The sequence below is a fragment of the Phyllopteryx taeniolatus genome, chromosome 4 (assembly GCF_024500385.1).
Source record: "Phyllopteryx taeniolatus isolate TA_2022b chromosome 4, UOR_Ptae_1.2, whole genome shotgun sequence".
Lineage (NCBI taxonomy): Eukaryota > Metazoa > Chordata > Actinopteri > Syngnathiformes > Syngnathidae > Phyllopteryx > Phyllopteryx taeniolatus.
In genome coordinates, this window is record NC_084505.1 from 20,451,859 (window position 1) to 20,478,743 (window position 26,885).

General features: G+C 43.7%; 1 protein-coding gene across 9 annotated transcripts; it reads left to right on the top strand.

The window, feature by feature from the left end:
• Nucleotides 1-90: 90 nt before the first annotated feature.
• rcor3 (REST corepressor 3) lies at nucleotides 91-25,921 on the top strand. Of its 9 annotated transcripts, none has more exons than XM_061770422.1 (14): nucleotides 91-259; nucleotides 744-889; nucleotides 996-1,052; nucleotides 2,177-2,254; nucleotides 2,325-2,377; nucleotides 3,044-3,124; nucleotides 5,443-5,604; nucleotides 5,674-5,798; nucleotides 11,503-11,857; nucleotides 11,932-12,153; nucleotides 13,317-13,394; nucleotides 13,489-13,546; nucleotides 19,212-19,441; nucleotides 24,215-25,921. In XM_061770422.1, the coding sequence occupies exons 2-14, from the start codon at nucleotides 763-765 to the stop codon at nucleotides 24,584-24,586; spliced, it is 1,998 nt and encodes a 665-aa protein (XP_061626406.1). In that variant the 5' UTR covers nucleotides 91-259; nucleotides 744-762; the 3' UTR covers nucleotides 24,587-25,921. The 9 variants fall into 9 exon arrangements, with proteins under 9 accessions (XP_061626406.1, XP_061626405.1, XP_061626413.1 ...); XM_061770421.1 differs by having other exon boundaries at nucleotides 114-259; nucleotides 741-889; XM_061770420.1 differs by lacking the exon at nucleotides 91-259 and adding an exon at nucleotides 282-459 and having other exon boundaries at nucleotides 741-889.
• The last annotated feature ends 964 nt before the right edge of the window (nucleotides 25,922-26,885 follow it).

Genomic DNA, 26,885 nt, shown 5'->3' on the forward strand with positions numbered 1-26,885 from the left:
GCTATTGGCAGAGGGATCTACTTTCACGATCCCTCCGTCCGCCCGCGGCGGCCTCACTGCAGACATGGGGGAAACAACACCGCCGCCGTGTCGGTGAGGTCCTCGATGTGGCGGACATTTTCTTTCTCCGGGACATAATCCCATTCTGATGCTCGTCACAGCCCGGAGCGCCGCGGGAGCGTGTTCATCGCCGTAAAAGACGTCAGACGAGGCGAAGCTTTCGGAGACTCTCTGTAGATCGCGCCACAGATCCGAAGAGGTAGATTAGATACGACACGCCCCTTTTGATCTGCGTACCTACTTTACGGCAACACTAAAATAGGGACGTCAAAGTCGTCAGCGAATTCCATGTGTATGTGGACGGCAAGAAAATATACAGAAAGTATGCCTGCCCTTTCTGCTGCATTCGGTTGCACACAACGCCGTACAATCGCAACCTGAGAACTAGGAATAACACAGGTAAATATTTTTTTAGGCTTTAAAAAGTATGATAGCACATGCTTTGGCGTTGAGCAAAAAAAGTAAACCTCGGAAAAAATCGGTGGAGAGATGAGCAAATTTCCACTTAATTTCAATGGTAAATGCTTTTGCCTTTGACGGGAACATCGACCTTTCAAACATGGCCGCCACGTAGGCACGTCAGTTAGCCGGGCTGTTACAGCGCGCTTGCGTATCTATCAAATCTTCATATCTACGATTGCTCTCGGAAGGTTTGGAAATTTGCTCCTCTGCTTTCCCAGCAGACACCGCGGCGGGGACATCATGCCGGCGGGCATGATGGACAAAGGTTCGGAATATCTGGGCAAGGCCCGCTCCAACGGGACCAAGAGTCCGTCCAACGCGTCAAACGGACACTTGACGGACGACAGCGGCAGTGACGACGAACACGGTCGGCAACCCGCAACGAGCCCGTCTGCTAGCAGGCTAGCCCGATAGCTTTGACGCTCCAATGCAATCCAGTGTGTTTTGTTTTCTTGTGTTGCTCTTGTCCGCAGATGTCGGCATGCGAGTAGGAGCCGATTATCAGGCCAGCATACCTGATTTTGAGGCCGGTGAGATTTTTAAATTATTATTTTTTTGTTCTCGTTTTAGTGATTCCATCGTGACTGGGGTAGCCTCGGTCCGAGTGGGGGAACGAAAGCTCCGGGCGGAATAAAATAATCTGAGCCAAAAGTGAAGCAAAATCATACCCCCCCCCCGCCCAAAATAAATCCTCATCTTATATTTTGAGTGTATTTGTATGCGTGTGTTGAATTGTGCGTGAGTAATCATAAGACGTCAGTTAACGTTGGTGCAAAGTAGAATATTGTTAAATAGGGACCGAGGCTACCGACGACGTTTTCTGACGCTCCAACAAGAAAATCGAAACATAATTTCGTGTTTTAAGGATGTGCGGGTTCACTTCAGACTGCTAATTTTCGTGTAAACGTGAACAAATGTCTTTGATGAAGAAACCTGCTCATACATGCAAGTATTTTGTGTGCGCGCAGGCGGACGTGCTGCTTGTTTACGTTAAAGTAGAGTTGTGCGATTATGGACAAAATTGTGTATCCAGATAATGACTTATGTCCCAATAAGTGTTGCAACTAACAATTATTCTAATAATCAAATAATCTGTCAATATTTATTTTTGATGATTCAGAAAAAAGATTTTGATTTCCGCCCCTTTCTTAAAAAATAGGATATTTCAAATTGACGATGCAGAAAATGCACACACATAAATTTATTATGATTCAGTTCCTGGTTTGGTCTGTAGCATCAGTCAGAAATTCATTCATGATCGTTTTCCAAAATAAATGCCGATGTCTGCAAATGTCTTATTTAAAAAAAAAAAAAAAAAAAAAAAAAGATAATCAGTCTGCTTTCATGGAAGAGCACAGAAATCTAAGAATTTTTTTTACTGTTGGGAGGCTGGAATTTCAAGGAATTGAAGTTGAAAAAGGTCTCGAAACCAATAATCAATTACCAAAATAGCTGTCAATTAATTTGATTGATTAGATGTCGATTAATTAATCAGAGAGAGCACGTAACCGAGGCGACCACATGGTTAGACGCCATCTTGGAAGTAATTGTTGCACCTCAACTCCCAATGTTGTATTTTTCCTGAGAGTCGTAATGTGGTGGAGTGTTATTTATTGCAATGATGGTGATGGTGATGACAACATGGTGCATTTAGGCCCCAGCAAATATTCGGAGAAGGACAACGGCGGGATGTTGGTATGGTCGCCTTACCACGACATTGATGACTCCAAACGTGAGTGAAGTCCACCTCGGGCCAGTCCGTCCTTCATGTCGCCATAGTAATGCCTTCTTTCCCTCGGCAGTGGATGAGTACATCGCACTGGCTAAAGAGAAGCACGGTTACAACGTGGAGCAGGTAGCCACATATTTCTCACCCACTTTCTAAAACGCAACACAAGTTCACGTGTGTGTGGGTCATGTTCATATACAGTAATTTGATCTACAAGCCCAATTCCAACGAAGTTGGGACGTTGTGTTAAACATAAATAAAAACAGAATACAATGATTTGCAAATCATGTTCAACCTATATTTAATTCAGTACACTACAAAGACAAGATATTTCATGTTCAAACTGATCAACTTTATTGATTTTTAGCAAATAATCCTTAGCTTCGAATTTGATGGCTGCAACAGGTTCCAAAAAAGATGGCAGGTAGCAAAAAAGACTGAGAAAGTTGAGGAATTTTCATCAAACACCTGTTTGGAACATCCCACAGGTGAACCGGCTAATTGGGAACAGGTGGGTGCCGTGATTGCGTAGAAAAGGAGCTTCCCTGAATTGCTCAGTCATTCACAAGCAAAGATGGGGCGAGGTTCCCCTCTTTGTGAACAAGTGCGTGAGAAAATAGTCCAACAGTTTCAGGACAATGTTCCTCAACGTAAAATTGAAAGGAATTGAGGGATTTCATCATCTACGGTCCGTATCATCATCAAAAGGTTCAGAGAATCTGGAGAAATCACTGCATGTAAGCGGCGAGGCCAAAAACCTACATTGAATGCCCGTGACCTTCGATCCCTCAGGAGGCGGCACTGCATCAAAAACCGACATCGATGTGTAAAGGATATCACCGCATGGGCTCAGGAACACTTCAGAAAACCAATGTCAGTACATGTATATACTTGTGTGTGTACGCGCGTGTGTGTGTGTACGCGCGCGTGTGTGTGTGTGTGTACGCGCGCGTGTGTGTGTGTGTGTGTACGCGCGCGTGTGTGTGTGTACGCGCGCGTGTGTGTGTGTGTACACGCGCGTGTGTGTGTATATATATGCGTGCGTGTATACGTGCGCGTGTGTATACGCGCGCGCGTGTGTATACGCGCGCGCGTGTGTGTATACGCGCGCGCGTGTGTATACGCGCGCGCGTGTGTGTATAGGCGCGCGCGCGTGTGTGTATAGGCGCGCGCGCGTGTGTGTATAGGCGCGCGCGTGTGTGTGTATAGGCGCGCGCGTGTGTGTGCGCGCGCGTGTGTGTGTGTGTGTATACACGAGTAAACGTATGCGTGTGAATACACGCGTCTGTGTATACACGTGCGCGTGTCTGTGTGTACACGTAAGTGTGTGTGTGTGTGTATATGCGCGTGTATACATACGCGCATGTGTATACATGCGTGTGTGTGTGTGTGTGTATATATGCGTGCGTGCGTACACGCGCGTGTACACGTGTGCGTGTGTGTGTATACACGAGTACGCGTGTGTGTGTGTGTATACACGAGTACGCGTGTGTATACACGAGTACGCGTGTCTGTGTGTACGCGTGCGCGTGTCTGTGTGTACACGTGCGCGTGTCTGTGTGTACACGTGCGCGTGTCTGTACACGTGTGTGTGTGTATATGCGCATGTATACATACGCGCATGTGTATACATACGCGTGTCTGTATGCGCGTGCGTGCGTGTACGCGCATGTTCTGTGTGTACATGTGTGTATATGTGTGTGTGTGTGTGTATATGTGTGTGTGTGTTTATATATGTACATGTGTGTGTGTGTATATATGTACATGTGTGTGTGTGTATATATGTACATGTGTGTGTGTGTATATATGTACATATATGTGTGTGTATATATGTACATATGTGTGTATATATGTACAAATGTGTGTGTGTGTGTGTATATGTACATATATGTGTGTGTGTATATGTACATATATGTGTGTGTGTGTATATATATGTACAAATGTGTGTGTGTATATATATGTATATATGTGTGTGTGTGTATATATGTGTATATGTGTGAATATATATGTATATATATACACAGCGTAAAACCCTCATCAGAGCACCCCTAATTATACAGAGTGCACATATCAAGACACAAGCTAAACCATTGTTGGAATGTCAGTGCTCAGTAAATATTTTAAGAATTCTGAAATTTATTTTTTTAAGCATTATCATTAATTTGTGCAAATGTAATGCCTTGATTTTATCAGTTTATTTTTGAAAGGGGACAATGCAATTTCATAAAACACACGAAGTACACATGGTTAAAAAAGCCAGAATTAGCCAGAAGGCTAGTTTTCATCTGTAGTCCCCTGGCCATGATGTAAAAAAGCAGTAAAGACAAGACAATATAATACAGGATACATAATCAAACTATACTATTAAGAGAAGTTAGTACAGAGTCGTCACCATGAATGGAATTGTACTAATAATTTCCTAAAGGGTCTTAAATAATACAGTATAAAGATGCTAAATCTGAAATAATCACTAAAAATAACCATAACATGAATATACGGGGCCATGACAAGTTCTGACAGGACCTCCACTCAAGAAGGCTTTTAACGTCTGACCCTGTTATCACTCAAGCTGTCTTTGCCGTTAATGCCACTGGAGAGAGCCTCATTTTGTTGCAATACACCAGAGGGGTCTGTGAGCTGAACTGCCAGGATGAAACCGCCATTTTGCATTCAAACAATAGCAGACAGCAAAACAAATGGTTATTTCTGAGATAGGAGTGAATATGTATAAATTTGTCAAAGTGTCGCAACTATTGCATGTCTTTACCGTTATTACGATTGTACAAAGACAAGAGTGTGTAATGGGTTTGATGAGTATTTGGGGTCATTTATGCACTTGTATTCACAGAGTTTGAAGGGCAACACATGGAAATTGTGCAACTCACACCATTTTCATGAAGCTGTTTGTCTTTCCTGTTAAGCAATTTTGTCTGTAACGTAATGCAAGAAGTGTATTTCAATGGGCTGACACCATTTGCTCTTTCAATAAGGATTGCCTTTACTATAAATGCATAAAATTTGAAATTAAGTTTTGGGAAATACGACTTTAAGCGTGGCTGTTTCAGCATCGCAGACATTTACAGATAGAGAACTAAGTTAGCATCACATTTTAATTTTTTTCATTTATATTTATTTTTTTTCTACTGGTGTCTTTATCGATCAAATGATATGAAAATGAATTGTGTGCGCAGGCGCTGGGGATGCTCTTCTGGCACAAACACAATATCGAGAAGTCTTTGGCCGACCTTCCCAACTTTACACCTTTTCCCGACGAGTGGACGGTGGAGGACAAAGTACTCTTCGAGCAAGCGTTCAGTTTCCACGGGAAGAGTTTCCACCGCATCCAGCAGATGGTATAACAAATCCCAAAACGCGCCTCCTCCTCCCATCTTGCTGTTGCTGAGTGGTTGTTTTTACGCTAGCTGCCAGATAAATCCATCTCTAGCCTGGTCAAGTACTACTACTCGTGGAAGAAGACCCGATCCAGAACCAGTCTGATGGACCGCCAAGCCCGAAAACTGGCCAACAGGAGCAACCAGGGGGACAGGTTATATATTGGACTTTACACTTTATTACCCTTAAAAAGTCCACTAAAATTCTCAAGTTGTGTTCAGTCACTGCGCTCTGAATCATTTGCTCATTCCCTACTCCTTAATTCTGAGATTTTATGTCGTGGACCTAGACTACTACTACTTCTTCTTTTCCTTTCGGCTTGTCCCGTTAGGGGTCGCCACAGCGTGTCATCCTTTTCCATGTAAGCCTATCTCCTGCATCCTCCTCCTCTAACACCAACTGCCCTTATGTCTTCCCTCAGTACATCTATCAACCTTCTCTTTGCTCTTCCTCTCGCTCTCTTGCCTGGTAGCTTCATCCTCATCATCCTTCTACCAATATACTCACTCTCTCTCCTCTGGACGTGTCCAAACCATCCAAGTCTGCTCTCTCTAACTTTGCTCTGATGAGCTCATTTCTAATTTGATCCAACCCGGTCACTCCGGGAGCGAACCTCAACATCTTCATTTCCGCCACCTCCAGCTCTGCTTCCCGTTGTCTCTTCAGTGCCACCGTCTCAAAGCCGTACATCATGGCTGGCCTCACCACTGTCTTCTAAACTTTCCCCTTCATCCCAGCAGAGACTCTTCTGTCACATAACACACCTGACACCTTCATCCACCCGTTCCATCCTGCTTCACTTCCTGACCACACTCACCATCTTTTCTCTAATTTTCCTCATTCATCAACTCCTCAAAGTATTCTTTCCATCCGTCCAGCACACTGCTGGCACCAGTCAACACATTTCCATCTCTATCCTGAATCACCCTTAACCTGCTGCACATCCTTCCCATCTCTGTCCCTCTGTCTGGCCGACCCGTAGAGATCCTTTTCTCCTTCTTCAGTGTCTAACCTGGCATACATGTCACCATATGTCTCTTGTTTGGCCTTTGCCCTACGTCGCATCTCAATGTATTCCTTTCTCCTCTCCTCAGTCCTCTCAGTGTCCCACTTCTTCTTAGTTAACACCTTTACTTGTATGATTTCCTGTACTTTGAGGTCCCACCACCAAGTCTCCTCCTCTCCTTTCCTGCCAGAAGATACACTAAGTACTCTTCTGCCTGTCTCTCTGAGCTCCTTGGATGCAGTGGTCCAGTCTTCTGGAAGCTCCTCCCGTCCACCAAGAGCCTGTCTCACTTTGTCCCGAAAAGCCACACAACACTCTTCCTTTCACAGCTTCCACCACATGGTTCTCTGCTCTGCCTTTGTCTTCTTAATCTTCCTCGCGAGCACCAAAGTCATTTTACACACCACCATCCTAAGCTGTCTAGCCACACTCTCCCCTACCACTACCTTACAGTCAGTTACCTCCTTCAGATGACATCGTCTGCAAAGTCTACCGCCATCTGTCCCTTGATGTTCCTTACCTGGATTGTGAACTTACCCATCACTTCTTCATCACCCCTGTTTCCTTCACCATGTCCATTACAATCTGCACCAATCACGACTCTCTCTCTGTCTGGCATGCTCAGAACTACTTCGTCTAGCTCCTTCCAGAATTTCTCTTTCGCCTCTTGGTCACATCCTACCTGTGGGGCATAGCCACTAATCACATTATACATAAGAGCCTCAATTTCAAGTTTCAGCCTCATCACTCGATCTGATATTCTTTTCACTTCCAAGACATTATTAGCTAACGCTTCCTTTAAAATATCCCCTACTCCATTTCTCTTCCCATCTACACCATGGTCAAATAATTTCAACCCTCCCGCTAAACTTCTTGCCTTACTGCCTTTCCGACTGCTCTCCTGGACACACAATCATCATGTCAACCAACTCCCGAGACTTTCCTGTCATAGTCCCTAAATTCAAAGTCCCCGCATTCAATTCTAGGCTCTGTGCTTTCCTCTTCTGTTTCTGCCTAAGAACCCACTTCCCACCTCTCCTTTGTCTTCGACCCACAGTAGCTGAATTTCCACCGGCGCCCTGCAGGTTAACGGTGCCGGGGGCGGACGTTGTTAACCCGGGCCACGACCGATCCGGTATGGAATTTTTTAGATGAACGCTCATATTTGTTTGGCAAACTTTTAAGCCGGATGCCCTTCCTGACGCAACCCTCTGCATTTATCCGGGCTTGGGACCGGCCTCCAGTTTGCACTGGCTTGTGCCCCCCATAGGGCTGCATTATGTAGTGGACCTAGACAGTTCCACAAAATGTCCACTGAAAATTCCCTTTCTGGTGATTCGTGAGTGGGGGACGAATGAATGATTCAGAATTCGGAATAATTCACTCTAGGGCTGCAGCTATCAAATATTTTGTTGTCGAGTATCCTACTACAAGTTTTATCGAGTCATTCAGTATTTGAATAAGTTAGCTTTTTATTTATTTATTTTTTAAATTTAAATGAAATTCAGTTTTGCTTGGTTAAAGAGCAATTTTGAATATGCAATAAAAAAATAAGCCCTTTCAATGAATATTTAGCGAACAATTGGTTTTCTTTTTTAGAGAAGTGTTTTTTGTTAAATTCACATTGAGAAGTAAACTGTATTTTCTTGTCTAAACATTTTCAGTGAGGCAATTTCAATCAAATAAATAAAACAAATACAAACTTCAGTTTAAACTTAGAATTTCTTGTAAGTATAAAAAACATAAGGCATTAATTAAAAACCGTCTGTGTTGTGCACCTTCACTTGAGAAGCTAGCATTTTAGCATGTGACATAATACAGTATAGGTTCAAGGCTGTGCGTTTAGAAGCTTATAGACCAGCTGACTAAACTCAAAGACACTTCGAGAGGAAGCACAAATATATGAAACTAACACAATAGCATAACATGAACCAATACTTTAATAGTAATGCGTAGCTTGGAACGATGTGAAACAATTGTTGGCTGAGTACGGCTGCAAGCATCACGTATTGCCACGGAACACGCATGGCCAAGCTTATAGCAAACTTGACGTGCCAAATGAGAACTCAAACATGTAAAGAAGTGCGCCGCTTCAAACACACGAACGGCAACCACATTAACCCAAGCCATGCTTAAGGAACGTTGTTTGGTACGTAACTGACATCAAAGAAATGAGCCGCAGCTGTCAATTAAACCGACGTGGCGCTGAAAATAGTCACAGAAAAAGGCAGGAAACACAGTGGCGTGATAAATGAGCAATTCAAACTTTTAAGTCACTAAATAGTGGACTCACTGTGGTTCAAAGACGCACATGATCACCGCAGTGTTGTACAAATCCAAATATATCAGCGTAAAAATTCAATTGCATTCACTCCTCCGTGGTAGATATTTTTTGGTCCTCGAAACACTTGAGTATTCGTTGCAGCCCTCATTCACTCCTTCCCCACTCCCGAATCACCATACTGGGATTTTTACATAGTGGACTTCATTTGTCCTTAGTCGTATCGTCAAGGATGGGTGCGTCTTTGTTGTTCTGCTTGACCATTGCTCAGCGTGCTCGGTCATAAACTGCACAGAACTCGACAGTTGTGATTTCCCTCTCTATTTACTTCTGGGATTTTTTTACTGCGGTCGGTCCAGCCGAAAAGTTGAATTCGAGGCAGCCGCTACGACGGTTGTTTCTTACCGTGACACGCCACCTCTCGGCCAACGTGCTGAGAGGGCCAAGTTCAAAATAAAAGCTTCACATATTACTGCACACAGGCTTTTATTTTGAAGTTGGCCCCGGTGCCGGCGTTTAATAAAGCCTTAACCATACGTTCGTCCCCTGGTGGCAGGCACTGATGCTCTTTTCATATGCAGCAGTACCCTGTGTTGGAAATTCCTCTTTTGTAGAATAATCAAGGAAGCGATCTTGTCAAACCCCCCCCCCCCTCTCAATACAAAGAGCTAATTACATGATATAAACAAAAAGAGACAGAAGTGGAAAAGACAGAGGGGGAGCTGTCCTAATGCTCTATGCAAGCCCTCACACTCTTTGAAGCCGAAACTCCCAAAAAACAGATGATAAGGTACTGCAGTCAGATTCAGTAAATTGAAATAATCATGACATTCCCAAGCAGTTACAACAGCTGGCTTGGTAGCTGGTGGGAATGTCCTTGGATAGGACAAACAATGGCTTGCTGCTATTAGCAAGGCTAGACATTTCAGAGAAGTTACACCAGAGTTATGGAGCAATAAAAGAATACATTAAGGCATTAAGACCTTATAAATGTGAATATATGTCATTTTGCCAACTCAGCCCGCACTTTAAATGTAAATCGCCAACGACCAGGCACATTTAATCGTGGCAGCCAAAATCGCGATCATGATTAAAATGTTATTAATTGTGCAATAGTAGGGCTGCTACTATACCACCGCTAGTTAGAACCAACTGTAGGTATGGAACTATTTCTATATCTCACGGTTCGGTTTTATCACGGCATTAATCTCATTGTACGATAATTATTGTGAGAAAACTCACGGTATTGCAGGAAGGTTCACGGTACAGGTGGAGCCAAGAGGCGAACGCAGGAGAACCGAAAAAGCTATTCTTCTCGGTAGGTTTTAATAGTTTCTGTATGTTTTCCCACAGGTTTTTGTAAAAAAGACATCTTCAAAAATAATATTACAGTGCACTTCTATCCATGTCCATCCAATGTTTACGTTCACATACAGTGCAATACCTCCAAAACGCTGTTATTGCTGCAGCAATAATCATGCTATGCTCACAATAACTGGCCCTTGAGAAATTGTCTGTTCAATAATTGAACAGTATTTATCGTCATATTTCTTTAAACTTATTACATTAGAAATTGGCTACTGCTTACTAACAGTGAATAACAGAATTGCTTCAGTCCAAAAATTCAAATAGTCAGAAATGCAGGAACACACAGGAATCCTTGGTTTCTCTTCCTCCTCTTAGTGATATTGTAAGATTTTTTTTCTTTTTCTGAGCAGCCTCAGTCTGTAAATATGTTTTCATTTGAAATGTAGACAGTTTGAAGAGAGGGAATTTGGTTAGATTATTTTTGCATTGCTGTTGGTTGTTGTATTTGTACGGAGTGGATCTGTTATTTCATTTTTTAGGACTAATGGGATGGATTGGTGGACGGATATGTTGTAGCGGGAGTCAGAATTTTATTGTCTCTCCGTGTGATGTTCTTTTACCTACGACTTTCGACTTGAGATAAACACTCTCCGGCACACCACAAAAGAGTGGTACTGTTACAATATGCTTTGCCGGATCGCCTCTTCGACGAGGCGGCGGCGGCGTGAGGAGACCCGACTCGCGCGGCTTCCCGGTGGCGGCCGCCGCGAGCCAGGATGCGGGCTGCGTAAAACGGAGGTCCACTGGCAACCGATCCCGGCCCGTGGGTTTCCATTTGCTGGGGTGAACAACAAGGCGCCTCTTGCCCAATGGATTGTGAAACGACGCTCTGACAGGCGTAGTACGAGTTGCAATGCTTCTGCATCCCTTCCAATGCGAGCCTTCAGGTCATGTGGGCCAGTCATTGCATTTCTTGTGATGTACCCACGCAGTTACATAGGTTACGCGACCAATATGGGTGCGTTTACGCTCAAATGAGGAAGTGAAGCGCTCTAGCGGCTAAGCGGCGTGGCTTAGTATAGCCAGACCAAAGTAAATTTTAAGCACAAAAGCAAATTATTTTATACCGAGACAAGACCACGACAAGCACTTTTAGTATCGCAATATTGTGACATTCCTAACCAACTGTAATCCATTAACAGTTGGTTTGGACAGACGTGTAAAGCCTAATCAGTACCCAACAAGTAACTCTCTTTCAAAAAGGTTGCTAACCCCTGCCGTTGACACACAGCCTCTAAAGCCAAAAGCCAATCATCAGCCAGCCAACTGTACGTCCTCATTTGCTGACTCCAGACGCCAGATGAGGCCTTCACACATTTGTCATAGATACTACAGTGTAGAACGTGAGGATGGCGACCCCAAGTGGGCAAAAGTAATACCTGCACCTCACGTGCATATATTTTGGCATTACTTGCATGATGCTTTAACGTCTTTTGATGGGACAGTCCGCCAATGGCCACATTGTCAATGTTGTCACCGTAGTGACGAGATGGAAGAGGCGAACACCATGGAAACCAATGACAGTGACTACGACCCCAACAAGGAAGCCAAGAAAGAGGTATGTGAATGTGGCAGTTGCCGTGGCGACCAGCAGACCCACTCTGAGCGGGACGAGTTTGGCGTTTTTCACAGCCCAACAACCTGGCGGAGCCGCCGCCGCCGGCCTCCAAGTTGGCACCGGGCCGCCGGGAGCACCAGACGCTGCAGCACCGCCACCACCAGCGCTCGCGATGCCGCCCCCCCAAAGGCATGTACCTGACCCAGGATGACGTGGTGGCCGTCTCCTGTAGCGCCGCCGCCGCCAACACCCTCCTGCGTCAGCTGGATATGGAACTGGTGTCCCTCAAGAGGCAGGTAGGGGGCGCTATGATGGAACCGCCCGCTCGTCGCCACTGTGTAAACATGACCACTCACGTCAAGACAGGCACTTCTCCACTTAGGAACATAGCAACTAAACATTATTTTATTCATCCGTTCATTTGTCCGTTATTTTCTATGAATTGAATCGAATCGCTCCACCGTTTGTGTTGAAATATTTTTCTTACATGGGGAACAAAAGGCAAGATTTCATATTCTCATATTCTGTTAAAGATGTTATCTTCTCATTATGCTTATCTATTATTAGCTGCTGTTTGCATCAATCTACAAAGTATATATTATTTTAAAAAAACAATCATTTAAAACATCACATTTCCTTTCCTACAAAGTCCGCCATGTCTTTTCACTCCTGCGAGTGTGTGAATTTGAGAGAATGTGACGCGTGTTCACATCACATTCCAAAATTGCGACTTGGATTTTAGGGCTGCCCCATTATGGAAAAAAATTATCCTGATTATTTTGATAAATACTGAAACCCTAACTCCTAACCAACCCTATACTTAATAAACTGTTTTTTTATTAATTTCAAAACTGTGTATTTATTCAAATACCAAAACTGAAGTTTTAACATAACTTAAAAGAACAACCAGAAAATAAATAATTAACAAGTAATGTAATGAAATATTAAAATAATAGAAATGGTGTGCCAATGTTTTTAGCCATGATTGCATCTGCTGTTCCTGCTGTATGCCCCTTGGCATCTTTGGGGCAGTGTGGTGCGGTGCATATATGGAGCCACACACTTACACGAAGCTAAAAAAGAGAAGATAGTCGTGATTAAATCAAATGTTTTTCACAGATTAGAAGAATATATGCCTGTGAGTATTGTTATACTACCTGTGTCTATGTGTTACTATGGCGTTTGTGTGCAAATATTTATTTGAAGGTAAATCCCTCCTGTGATTGGATGCTAATTTTAGCTAGCCCGCCTGCTTAAATTTATGCTACATTTTTGAATTCTCTTTTGTCAGTTTTCCAGTCAACTTCCACAAAGTGGAAGTGACAAAAATAACCCAGCCAGAAGCAAGCAGCAGGTGCAAAGCATTACATAGTGACGATAGAAGAACGGCAAAATAACCCAACTTGTTGTTCTGTACAAAAAAAAGGTTTCCACACACAAGCTTTGCTGTCTCGTGCAGGTTCAAAATGCCAAACAGATGAACAGCGGACTGAAGCACGTCTTGGAATCTGGAATCAACGACTTCCGCCTGCCCGAGGTTCGTTACGAGTCGTCAACGCGTTAGCCTCCACGGGAAACATTCTTGACGGCACCAATAACTTGCTCTTCGATGTTACTGACATGGCTTGCAGAGCGCTCAGAAGGTGAACGCTCGCTGGACCACCGACGAGCAGCTGCTCGCTGTTCAAGGTGACTCATTGGAATTGTTTTTATTTATTGACAAATGCTCGTAGGAAGTCAAATGAGTTCTGAAGTTGGGGGTTCAAATCCGGGCCCCGGCCTTACTGTGTGGAGTTTGCACGATTATCGGAGTAGCTGGAGAAAAGTGTGCTTGCTTGGCTTTTCTGCAGGCACTCCGGCTGCTTCCCGCGTTCTGTCCAAATGCGTTTGCATGAGCTTCATGGAAGACTTTTTTTTTTTTTTCAATAAATAGTGCAGGATATCTTTAACAATTACCGTAATTTCGTAATGACGTCATTGATCGGCTGCGCAAAAGACATTTACTCCGTGTCGCCATCGTGTACAGTATATTTGACTCCAAAATCTAGTTTATTTTTAGCCTTGTCACGTGTCTTTTGATGTAGTACTGTAAATATCAACAGACAACACGTTTGAGACAGACATGATGTAATGCCTGGATCAGACTACAAGACACATTTGGTCTTTCACAATTCACATTGCATGTACGAGTACTGCAATAAAATCTTGTATTCCGATACCACCGTATCCCGTTTTTTACAATCACTGGGCTTCATCTTGTCAACTCAAACGCAACCAGATACACTCGTTACTCCGGCGATGACAACAATAATGGATCGCGCCGTGTGTTTATAAGAACAAAATGGGGAAAAATGTGTGTTGGTGGTCACCGGTGCTCGAGGAAGTTCGTTTCAGGCTCGCTTGAGGTACAAACCCAATTCCAATGAAGTTGGGACGTTGTTAAACATAAATAAAAACGGAATACAATGATTTGCAAATCATGTTCAACCTATATTTCATTGAATACACTACAAAGACATTGAATGTTCGAACTGATAAACTTTGTTTTTAGCAAATAATTATTAACTTAGAATTTGATGGCTGCAACACGTTCCAAAAAAGCTGGGACAGGTGGCAAAAAAGACTGAGAAAGTTGAGGAATGCTCATCAAACACCCGTTCGGAACATCCCACAGGTGAACAGGCTCATTGGGAACAGGTGGGTGCCATGATCGAGTAGAAAAGGAGCTTCCCACAATTGCTCAGTCATTCACAAGCAAAGATGGGGCGAGGTTCACCTCTTTGTGAACAAGTGCGTGAGAAAATAGTCCAACAGTTTAAGGACAATTTTCCTCAATGTACAATTGCAAGGAATTTAGGGATCTTATCATCTACGGTCCATAATATCATCCAAAGGTTCAGAGATTCTGGAGAAATCACTGCATGTAAGCGGGGAGGCCGAAAACCAACATTGAATGCCCGTGACCTTCGATCCCTCAGGAGGCGGCACTGCATCAAAAACCGACATCGGTGTCTAAAGGATATCACCTCATGGGCTCAGGAACACTTCAGAAAAACAATGTCAGTAAATACAGTTTGGCCCTACATCCGGAAGTGCAACTTGAAAATCTACTATGCGAACCAAAAGCCATTTATCAACAACACCCAGAAACGCCGCCGGCTTCTCTGGGCCGAGCTCATCTAAGATGGACCGACCCAAAGTGGAAAAGTGTTCTGTGGTCCGACGAGTCCACATTTCTAATTGTTTTTGGAAATTGTGGACGTTGTGAAAGAGAAAAAGAACCATCCGGACTGTTAGGGACGCAAATTTCAAAAGCCAGCATCTGTGATGGTATGGGGCTGGTGTTTGTGCCAATGCCATGGGTCACTTACACATCTGTGAAGGCACCATTAATGCTGAACGGTACATACAGGTTTTGGAGAAACATATGCTGCCATCCAAGCCACGTCTTTTTCATGGACGCCCCTGCTTATTTCAGCAAGACATTGCTTAACCACATTCTGCACGTGTTACAACAGCATGGCTTTGTAGGAAAAGAGTCCGGGTACTAGACTGGCCTGCCTGCAGTCCAGACCTGTCTCCCATTGAAAATGTGTGGCGCATTATGAAGCGTAAAATACGACAACGGAGACCCCGGACTGCTGAACAGCTGAAGCTGTACGTCAAGCAAGAATGGGAAAGAATTCCACCTAGAAAGCTTCAACAGTTAGTGTCCTTAGTTCCCAAACGTTTATTGAATGTTGTTCAAATAAAAGGTGATGTAACACAGTGGTAAATATGACCTTGTCACACAGTTAATGATTATTTGCTAAAAACAGTAAAGTTTATCAGTTTGAACATGAAATATCTTGTCTTTGTAGTGTTTCCAATTAATTATAGGTTGAACATGATTTGCAAATCATTGTATTCTGTTTTTATTTATGTTTAACACTATGTCCCAACTTCATTGGAATTGGCCAAGCGGAATTCAGCTTTGGTGGTTGCTGAAGCAAAAACTCAGGCATGGGAGGAGTTCGGTGAGGCCATGGAAAAAGACTTCCAGGTGGCTTCGAGGAAATTCTGGTCCACCATCCGGCGTCTCAGGAGGGGGGCTTCCCCTGCACCATCAACACTGTATAGTGGGGATGGGGCGCTGCTGTCCTCAACACGGGACGTTGTGACCCGGTGGGGAGAATACTTCAAAGACCTCCTCAATTCCACCGACACGCCTTCCCATGAGGGAGCAGAGTCTGGGTTCTCTGAGGTGGGCTCTCCTATCTCTGGGGTTGAGGTCACCGAGGTAGTTAAAAAGCTCCTCGGTGGCAAGGCCCCGGGCGTGGATGAGATTCGCTCGGAGTTCCTCAAGACTCTGGATTTTGTAGGGCTGTCCTGGTTGACACGCCTCTGCAACATTGCGTGGACATCGGGGACAATGCCTCTGGATTGGCAGACTGGGGTGGTGGTCCCCCTTTTTAAGAAGGGGGACCGGAGGGTGTGTTCCAACTACAGAGGGATCACACTCCTCAGCCTCCCAGGTAAGGTCTAAAAAGGGGTGCTGGAGAGGAGGGTCCGTCGGGAAGTTGAATCTCAGATTCAGGAGGAGCAGTGTGGTTTTCGTCCTGGCCGTGGAACAATGGACCAGCTCTACACCCTTGGCAGGGTCCTCGAGGGTGCGTAGGAGTTCGCCCCAACCAGTCTACATGTTTTGTGGACTTGGAGAAGGCGTTCGACCGTGTTCCTCGGGGGGTCTTGTGGCGGGTGCTTCGGGAGTATGGGGTACCGAACCCCCTGATACGGGCTGTTCGGTCCCTGTACGACCGGAGTCAGAGTTTGGTCGCAAGCCGAAAGGCGAAGCTCTCGATTTACCGGTCGATCTACGTTCCTACCCTCACCTATGGTCACGAGCTGTGGGTCGGATACAAGCGGCCGAAATGAGTTTCCTCCGCAGGGTGTCCGGACTCTCCCTTAGAAATAGGGTGAGAAGCTCGGTCATCCGGGAGGATCGCAGAGTAGAGCCGCTGCTCCTCCACATCGAGAGGAGCCAGATGAGATGGCCGGGGCATCTGATTCGGATGCCTCCCGGACGGCTCCCCGGTGAGGTGTTCCGGGCACGTCCCACCGGGAGGAGACCCCGGGGACGACCCGGGACACGCCGGAGAGACTACGTCCTTCGGCTGGCCCGGGAACGCCTCGGGATCCCCCCGGAAGAGCTGGATGAAGTGGCTGTGGAGAGGGAAGTCTGGGCGTCCCTGCTAAAGCTACTGCCCCCGCGACCCGACCTCGGATAAGCGGTAGAAAATGGATGGATGGATGGATGAACTACTGTAATTCCAATAAAGTAATTTAATGACAGTAAGTTAGCACCCATTGTTTCTGTCATGTTGGTTTGACCTGACTGATTAGAATACACGATCTGACGAGAGCAGCGATTTCCAACCTTTATGGAGCCAAGGCACATATGTTACAATTGAAAAATCTCACGGCACACCACCAAACAAAAATGTCACAAAAAGTGGCTGCATTTATTACTGCATTTACTTCCTGCCATCTCATAGAAGACCATTTGTCTGTGTTTGTCTGTCACCATGCCTCACTGGCATAAATAGATGAACAAAGATACATTATTTATTGTAAATGTAGTTTTTGGAGCAATTAAGTACACAAGTATACATAGTAAATGAACAAGTCATTTAAATAGACATTGCTCCATCTTGTGATCGGATCGGTTATCGTTTTTTTTAAACTCTCTAATCGGTACTAAAAAATCCTGACCGTGTAAAGCCTATTTCAGAGGTTGGCGTGGGTATAATTAAATAATTCTACATGAACTTTAGTGGCAATTGGTTGCAGTTTGGTGACATTATTCTTTCTATTATGGGTGGCCTGTTCTGGCATGGGATAAAAAAAAAAAAAACAGTTAAGAATTATGTCAGCGCATGAGCAGAATAATTCTTTGAAAAACCTAATAAAATACAGGTAATACTTTGTATTTTGAGCATATGGATAGCAGCGACTCGATGGTGCGCATTATTAGCGTTGCGCTCAAGACCACGCTATCCGAGAACGAGACCTGCCCAAGACCACAACTCGCCAAGACAAAGAAAAGACCAAGACTTTGGGAGTTGACTCAGTCAAGACCAAGACAAAGCCAAGACCTACAAAAACCTAGACTGTGACAGGATCAAGACCATAAAAATCCATTTTAAAAACCATGACAAGGTTGAACAGTTAAAGAGCATTCTCTTTCATTTTAATTTTCTTTGAGGTAAATTTGACGGCCCAAAACATAACTCTGACAAAGCATAACCTGCAAAAATCTCAAATCGTTTTTTTCAAATTAATTATTGGAAAGAATTCATCCTTGTATGCGTATCAAAATGAAGATTTGAAGAGGAGCTTCGTTGCATTTAAGAAACACAAGAGACTGTAGCATGTTGTGTCCTAAACATGGACGGTGTGGTCTCATAATGCCAATTTGAGGTGGAATTAAAGCTTCTTTCCAGAAATATTTATCTCAGAAAGACAAAATTACATTTGCTGCTGTTACTTAGTAAATGTTCGCTTACCTGTATTTATTTTTTCTTTTGAGATACCAACTAAAGTTTGACAATGTCCTCACCTTGTCAGTGGATTGAAGGGTTTTCTTTTGCATGTTGTTTTACATTTGTAGTGGTTGAGGAAGTCAAATTTAATTACCGTTGGGTGGGGGGGTTAGTAACACCTGAATTTAAGCTATTTGTTGTTTTACGAAGTGTACACACAGCACCCTATATTGACTGACAAAAAAACTGAATTGTTGACATTTTTGCAGATTTATTAAAAAAAGAAAAACTGAGCTATCACACAACCATAAGTATTCAGACCTTTTGCTCAGTATTTAGTAGAAGCACCCATTTGAGCTTTTTTTTGGGAAGGAATGAGGTTAGGGTGCTATCTTGTAACAATTACCTGTTTTATCATTTTAAAAAAAATAAATAAAAAAATGCGTTGAACTTCAACCTTATTTTTTTCACATTTACAAAATGTAAAATATTCTGATGTAACAAATGTTTTTTTAACAATGGTTTTATTGTTGTTTTACACATGATTACACACTAAAAAGTTGCCCCCTCATACACTCATGCAAAAAAAAAAAAAAATTGTGTGATATGTTTCAACATTTTTTTTTCTTTAACCTTCAGATGCGGGCCCTTTTTATGTTTGTATTATCTGAATATGCAGCGGCAGACAATAAAAAGCGAACCGCAAATGGTGGGACGGCTAATTGTACTGGAATTTGGGACGCATGCAAGCGTGAAGTTTGGCCTGCGATGACATAATCAGATGCTCTCCTCTCACATTGATGTCATCACTGAAGCATGATGTCGTCCTTCAGGTGTCAGGAAGTACGGCAAAGACTTCCAGGCTATCGCAGATGTCATCGGGAACAAAACACTGGGACAAGTAAAGAACTTCTTCGTCAACTACCGGCGGCGTTTCAACCTAGAGGAGGTGCTTCAGGAGTGGGAGGCGGAGCGAGGGGATGGCACCGCCCACTCCGGGGAAGAGTCGAAGAACGCTTCGGCCACGCACTCTGGGAGGAGCACGGACGAGGACGATGACGAGGTGAATTGGCTTTGCAGCTTCCACGAATAATATACCCACTTAATATGGCAAGGAGCGATTACATCATCCATTTGAGATTCTACTTTTTTATTTTTTTTTAATCCATCTTTTTTTTTTAGCAGCATCTGTAGTGCAAAAGCGTGTCCGCACTGACGTGTATTGCTTCCAATAACAACATGGCTGCCAACAGAGAATAGCTGATTTACAGAAGCACAGTGTTCCCAAACAAGTGACTCTCTCGCTATATTTGGCCACATTTCCACAAAAATGTGACAAGGGTGTTTAAGTAGCTTTAAGCGGCTAATGTTAGCGATTTTTATCCATCCAAACATCCCCCATAAAATGGCAAAACAATATGTTTCTCTTTGTTGTAAAAAACAAATACTGAAGGACAAAGTGTTGTCAAACAGTCAGAATAAATCGGCCAATTAATTGGTTATTGGGATTTTATCTTAGCAAATATCGGCCTCAAAAAATCCATATTGTTCCGGCCCGAGTCATCATTTTCACCTTTGTATGACAAGAAAGGAGCCCGGTGGAAGGCAATTACGGTGCTGAGCATTACCAAAGACCATGTGACGCAAAAGCAGTTACTGTTGAAACTTTAGACCAGAGTAGGGCTGCAAGTTGCAACTAATGCTTATTTTAATAATCAATTTGTCAGCTTCAAGACACCTAAAACATCAAGACAGACACAGAGGTAGTTCAGTTTTCAGACTTGCAAGGAGAAAACGGCCAAGAGCGTACTTAGTTACAGTCTCCAAGCATTTTCTGAGTTCACTCTGCCAGATTCTCTCTCTTTATTACTTTAGGGCAGTTCCCTTGTTACATGAGTTACAACGTCAAAAAGGTGGGGGCATACATGCTTGTTGCAACTCATGTGATCAGCACACAACACTATTTGTTGTGGTTGAGACAGTAGAAGAATTCGATACTTCTTATCAAGACAGAGGAAACTCCTCGGCTCAAATTTGTCCTACATGACTCATCCTGTGGGATAAAACATTTCTCTAACTAGAAGTAAGCAGAAAAGCGCAACACATGATAACTTATTTACATTTTTCCATCACAATTAGTTAGTCTTTTTATTGAATTATTTATTTATTTTTGGATGAATCAAATTCAAAATTGCGACATTTCAAATTAGCAGTTCAGAAAAGTGCATAAACAGGTTGCTGAATGAACAGCTTTACAATAGGCCATAGACCAACACGCAAAAAGATACAAATGTATCCCCAACAATATCAGTGAAAAATATTGTTTTTTGTCTTTATCTGGTCAATATACTGTCAGTCTCAAGTGTCACATCTAGATTTTCAGGCGTGGCCCTAACCTCACCAACCGTCTCTGTGTAAATCGAAACAAAAACAATCACATTCACACTCTTCGCCTCTTATGCATTTCAATTAGATCTTACATAGAAGGCAAAACTATTTTAATTATGATGCGAAATATAAATAGACCTAACGTTCCCTTGCCCGGACACGGGTCACCGCAGCCCCCCTCTGTCCAATCCCTGGCTACAGAAGCTGGCTCGAGGGACGTGGAATGTCACCTCTCCGACACACACACACACACACACAGCGGCTGAAATAGGTATTTAACACTTCACCATTTTTCCCACAAAATATATTTCCAAAGGTGCATGAAAATGTCACCCTTTGTTTAATGCAGCCCTACGGGGGGCACAAACCAGTGCACACTGTAGGCCGGTCCCAAGCCCAGATAAATGCAGAAGGTTGCGTCAGGATGCGCATCCGGCTTAAAACTTTGCCAAACAAATATGAACGTCCGTCTAAAGAATTCCATACCGGATCGCTCGTGGCCCGGGTTAACAACGTCCGTCCCCTACGCCGTTAACCTACAGGGCGCCGGTGGAAATTCAGCTACTGTGGGTCGAAGACAAAGGAGAGGTGGAAAGCGGGTTCTTAGGCAGAAAGAGAAGAGGAAAGCACAGAGCCTACAACAGAATGTGGGGACTTCGAATGTTGGGACTATGACAGGAAAATCTCAGGAGTTGGTTGACATGATGATTAGGAGAAAGGTTGATGTATTGTGTGTTCAGGAGAGCAGGTGGCTCTTGGTGGACAGGAGGAGCTTCCAGAAGACTGGACCACTATAGCCAAGGTGATCAGAGATACAGGCAGAATAGTACTTGGTGTATCTTCTGGAAGGAAAGGAGAGGAGACTTGGTGGTGGGACCTCAAAGTACAGGAAATCATACAAGGAAAGAGGTTAGCTAAGAAGAAGTGGGAAACTGAGAGGACCGAGGAGAGGAATACATTGAGATGCGACGTTGGGCAAAGGTAGACGTGGCAAAGACCAAACAAGACTCATATGAGGACATGTACGCCAGGTTGGACACTAAAGAAGGAGAAAATGATCTATACAGGTTGGCCAGGCAGAGGGATAAAGATGGGAAGGATGTGCAGCAGGTTAAGGGTGATTCAGGATAGAGATGGAAATGTGTTGACTGGTGCCAGCAGTGTGCTGGACGGATGGAAAGAATACTTTGAGGAAAATGAGAGAGAAGGAAGAGTCGAAGAGGCAAGTGTGATGAACCAGGAAGTGGCAATGATTAGTAAGGGGGGAGTTAGAAAGGCATTAGAGAGGATGAAAAATGGAAAGGCAGTTGGTCCTGATGACATTCCTGTGGAGGTATGGAAGCATCTCGGAGAGGTGGCTGTGGGGTTTTTGACCAGCTTGTGCAACAGAATTCTAGCGGATGAGAAGATGCCTGAGGAATGGAGGAAAAGTTTGCTGGCACCCATTTTTAAGGATGATGTGCAGAGCTGTGGGAACGATATAGGAATAAAGTTGATGAGCCACACAATGAAGTCATTGGGAAAGAGTAGTGGATGGAGGTATTTGCGAGCAACAGTGTGGTTTCATGCATAGAAAGAGTACCACAGATGCATTATTTGCCTTGAGGATGTTGATGGAAAAGTACAGATAACAAATAACATTTTAGGTCACTGCTATACTACGCTAAAAAATGCATACCGTACTATACCTCGTGCCGCCCTGGGCTCGTCTGATCACTGCTTAATTCACTTAATACCGACGTACAGCCAAGAACTTAAATGTGCGAAGCCTACAGTGAAAACAGTGAAAAAGTGGCCCAATGAAGCAAAGATGGAAATTCAAAGCTGTTTAGACTGCACAGACTGGAGTGTCTTTGAAAATTCAGCTGGCAGCCTGGATGAATATACGGACACTGTCACATCCTATATCAGTTTCTGTGAAGAGGTCTGTGTACCAACAAAATCATTTCGCACATTCAACAACAACAAGAAGCCGTGGTTCACTGCCAAGCTAAGGAGGACGCATATCAGAGCGGGGACAGGGCCCTGTATAATCCAGCTAGAAACCAGCTGACTCAAGAAATTAACATTGCAAAGAGGATCTATACAGCAAAGTTGGAAAATAAGTTTAGCGCTAAAGACTCTAAATCAGTCTGGCATGCATTCCAATCGCTGACTAATTACAAGCGACGATCCCCCCAAGCTGAGAACAATAGGACACTCGCCAACGACTTGAATACCTTCTACTGCAGATTTTGAAAAGGACACTTGATAATACCCAAATTCATATTTAATACAATTAAGCTTATGAATTGTTCAGATAATATACCTTTTTGTGGTACCGTGCAGGCATTAAAATGAATAAGAAATTGAAGAACCACAGGTAGGCTAATCTTTTTTTCAGGACTGTATAGTATATCATACCTTTACTGTATATAGATATACAATTTTTACGCACATGGACGACTGGATAGCACATCTGCCTCACAGTTCTGAGGACCCGGGTTCAAATCCGGCCTCGCCCGTGTGGAGTTTGCATGTTCTCCCTGTGTCTGCGTGGGTTTTCTCTGAGTACTGCGGTTTCCTCACACATCCCAAGAACATGCGTGGTAGGTTAAATGAAGACTCTAAATTGCCCATAGGTGTGAATGTGAGTGCGAATGGTTGTTTGTTTGTACGCCCTGGCGACCAGTTCACGGTGTTCCCCGCTTCTCGCCTAAAGATAGCTGGGATAGGCTCCAGCACGCATGACAATCCGGGCTGCTCTGTGTGTGTGTTGTTTGATGGGTTCTAATTTACCGTAACACCGATGCTAATCTTATTAGCCTGTCCAATCGGGTCCATCTGCTGGTCACTTATTGTGTGAATGCTGAACGCAATTGAACAATGTTATTAATATTACACTTGATCTACTGCATATAAATACACCAACATGGACAGGACCCAGACTGACATTGCGATTACGATGCTCAAACGATATATTGTGCAGCCCTCCCTACTAAAAAGTAGTCACTGTAATCTTATGCACTGTTTGAACATTAACACTGAGCTTAAATATAGGGAATAAAAACACTTAATGATTCAATTAAAAATGTATAGCACTGAAGTTATGTGCCTCCTTGACCGTGGAGCAGCTCCACCAACACTTTACCACTGAAGTACTACTAGTGGTACTCGTGCCACACTTTGAGAATATAATCAGTCTGCTTTCATGGAAGACGACTGAAATCTGAGCAAATTTACTGTTGAGAGACTGAAATTTCTCAACCATAAATTGATTATCAAAATAGTTGTCAATTAATTTGATCATAGATTAGTTGTTGCACCTCTACACAAAAAGTCAGTCATTTGTGAACAGTACAAGTAAAATCGTCAGTTATATTTTAGTAAAAAAAAAAATGTAGATTTCATTTGACAGGTGTATCGTTGATGACATCACCTGATTGAGGTTCCGCCCTTTTCTTCAAAGGCTCAGCCCGCGTTGGGGCCATCTTCCGCTGCCGTGTCTTCGTCTCAGGCCGCCGTGACGTCGAGCCCCGCCTCCTCACTCCAGCAGCCGCCGCCGCTCCTGCGTCCCTCGCTGCCGGCCACGCCCTCCCTGCACCGCCAGCCGCCGCCCCTCCAGCAGCAGCCCCGGCCCTCCTTGCAGCAGCCACGCCCCGCCGCCTCGCAGCAGCCCCGCCCCGCCGCCTTGCAGCAGCCGCCGCCCCTCATCCGGCCCTCCAACCCGCCGCCGCCTCGTCTCAACCCCCGCCCGTCTGTCCCAGCGGGCAGCCAGCAGCCTTCGGGCATGACGCTCCACCAACCGGACGCAGCGGCCTCGTCCTCCTCTCACCATTAACGCGCCGAGAGGAAACGAGAGAAGACGACGTGATGTTTGCCATGGAACGTCTGAACGAGGCGCCTTCGTGGCATTCAACTTTCCTACAGCACTTGAAGGCAGTACAAGTGTCCGCAGCGAACTGTCAATCAAAGACAAAAAGACAGCAGCGAACTGTCAATCAAAGACAAAAAGACCAACAGAAAAATAAATAAATCAGACAACCAAGAAGGCAGGCAGCTTGTGGTAAATAAAAACATATCCATACAAACATACACACACACACACACACACACACACATGGGTCAAATTGTTGGTACCCCTTTGTTAATGAAAGAAAAACGCACAATGGTCACAGAAATAACTTGAATCTGACAAAAGTAATGATAAATAAAAAAAATAATGAAAATTAACCAATGAAAGTCAGACATTGCTTTTGATATGTGGTTCAACAGAATTATTAAACTCATGAAACAAGCCTCGACAAAAATGATGGTACCCTTAACGTAATATTTTGTTGCACAACCTTTTGAGGCAATCGCTGCAATCAAACGATCTTTGTAGCTTTCAACTTTCGACTTCTGCACCTCTCAGCAGGTATTTTGGCAAACTGCTCCACTTGTCTCAGGTTCGAAGGGTGCTTTCTCCAGATAGCATGTTTTAGCTCCTTCCACAGATGTTCAATAGGATTTAGATCAGGGCTCATAGAAGGCCATTTCAGAATAGTCCAATGCTTTGCTCTTAGCCATTCTTGGGTGTTTTTAGCTGTGTTTTGACTCATTTATTTTCAACAGTGATGTTGGTGTCCTCCTTGGCCATCTCCCATTTTTGAGCCAAAGTCTACTTTGGCTCAAAAAATGACGGATTGTGCGATCTGACACTGATGTAATTTGACCTTGGAGTTCACCTTTGATTTCTTTGGAGGTTGCTCTGGGCTCTTTTGTTACCATTTGTTAGGCTTTATACGATCAGGATTTTTGGTGCCAATCACCGATCAGCGAGTTTAAAAAAAAAATATATCAAAAATTAATTAAAATAAAATAAAAAATCACCGATCCAATCACAAGATGGAGCAATGTGTCTATTTAAATGACCGGTTCATTTACTGTATATACTTGTGTACTTAATTGCTCAAAAAATTATATTTACAATTAATAAAGTATCTTTGTTCATCTATTTATGCCAGTGAGGCATAGTGACAGACGGAACAAATGAATGAATGAATTCTATTAGATGGCAGGAGGTACATACAGTAATTAATATATCCACTTTTTGTGACATTTTTGTTTGTTGGTGTGCAGTGGGATTTTTCAATTGTAAAATATGTTCCTTGGCTCCATAAAGGTTGGAAATCACTGCTCTAGTCAGGTCATGTATTCTAATCAGTCAGGTCAAACCAACATTACAATATGACAGAAATAATGGGAGCTACCTTACTGTAGTTGAATTACTTTATTGTAATTAAATTACTTTACCCACACCGAAACTTTAGAGCATGATTCGACAGAACGGCAGCATATTTACGCACCACCGTTAGTGCGTAAACCGACGCTAGCTTGCTAGGCTACATAAAGTTTTGTTGCCTGCTTGTGAGCCGTGTCGTATTAAATGTACGGGAACATACCTCAAGCAAGCCTTAAATGGATGTCCTCTTCTCAGCACCGGTGACCACCAATACACGTTTTTCCCCATTTTTGTTGTCTGCGCGATCCACTCTTGTTGTTGTCGCCACAGTAACGAGTGTATCCGGTCGCATTCGAGTTGACAAGGTAAAGCCCAATGATCGTAAAAAAACGTGATCCGGTGGTATCGGAATACAATATTTTATTGCAGTAGTCTGACATAGAGCAAAATTGTCTTGTAGTCTGATCCGGGCATTACGTGTTGTCTGCCCCACACCGCCGACATGTTTTTTTTGGTTTTTTTTCAATAACTGTATTGGCCGTCAGATATTTACAGTACTACGTCAAAAGACGCGCGACAAGGCTAAAAATAATCCAAATATACTGTGCACGATGGCGATAAATGTCTTCTGCGGAGCCATTGATCGGATTGCGGGATTATGACATTAAAGCCGATCAGCATAAAATGCTAAATATCGTCCGATACCGAATCAAATCGGTGTAAAGTCTACCTTTCGTATTATCCATCTCTTAAATTTGTCATCATTTTTCCTCCTGCGGCTGCATCCAGGGAGGTTGGCTACAGTCCCATGGATCTAACATTTCTGAATAGTATGTGCAACTGTGGTCGCAGGAACATCAAGCTGCTTAGAGATGGATAGATGGGTGGGTGTGGCTCATTAGGCAGAGCGGGTCGT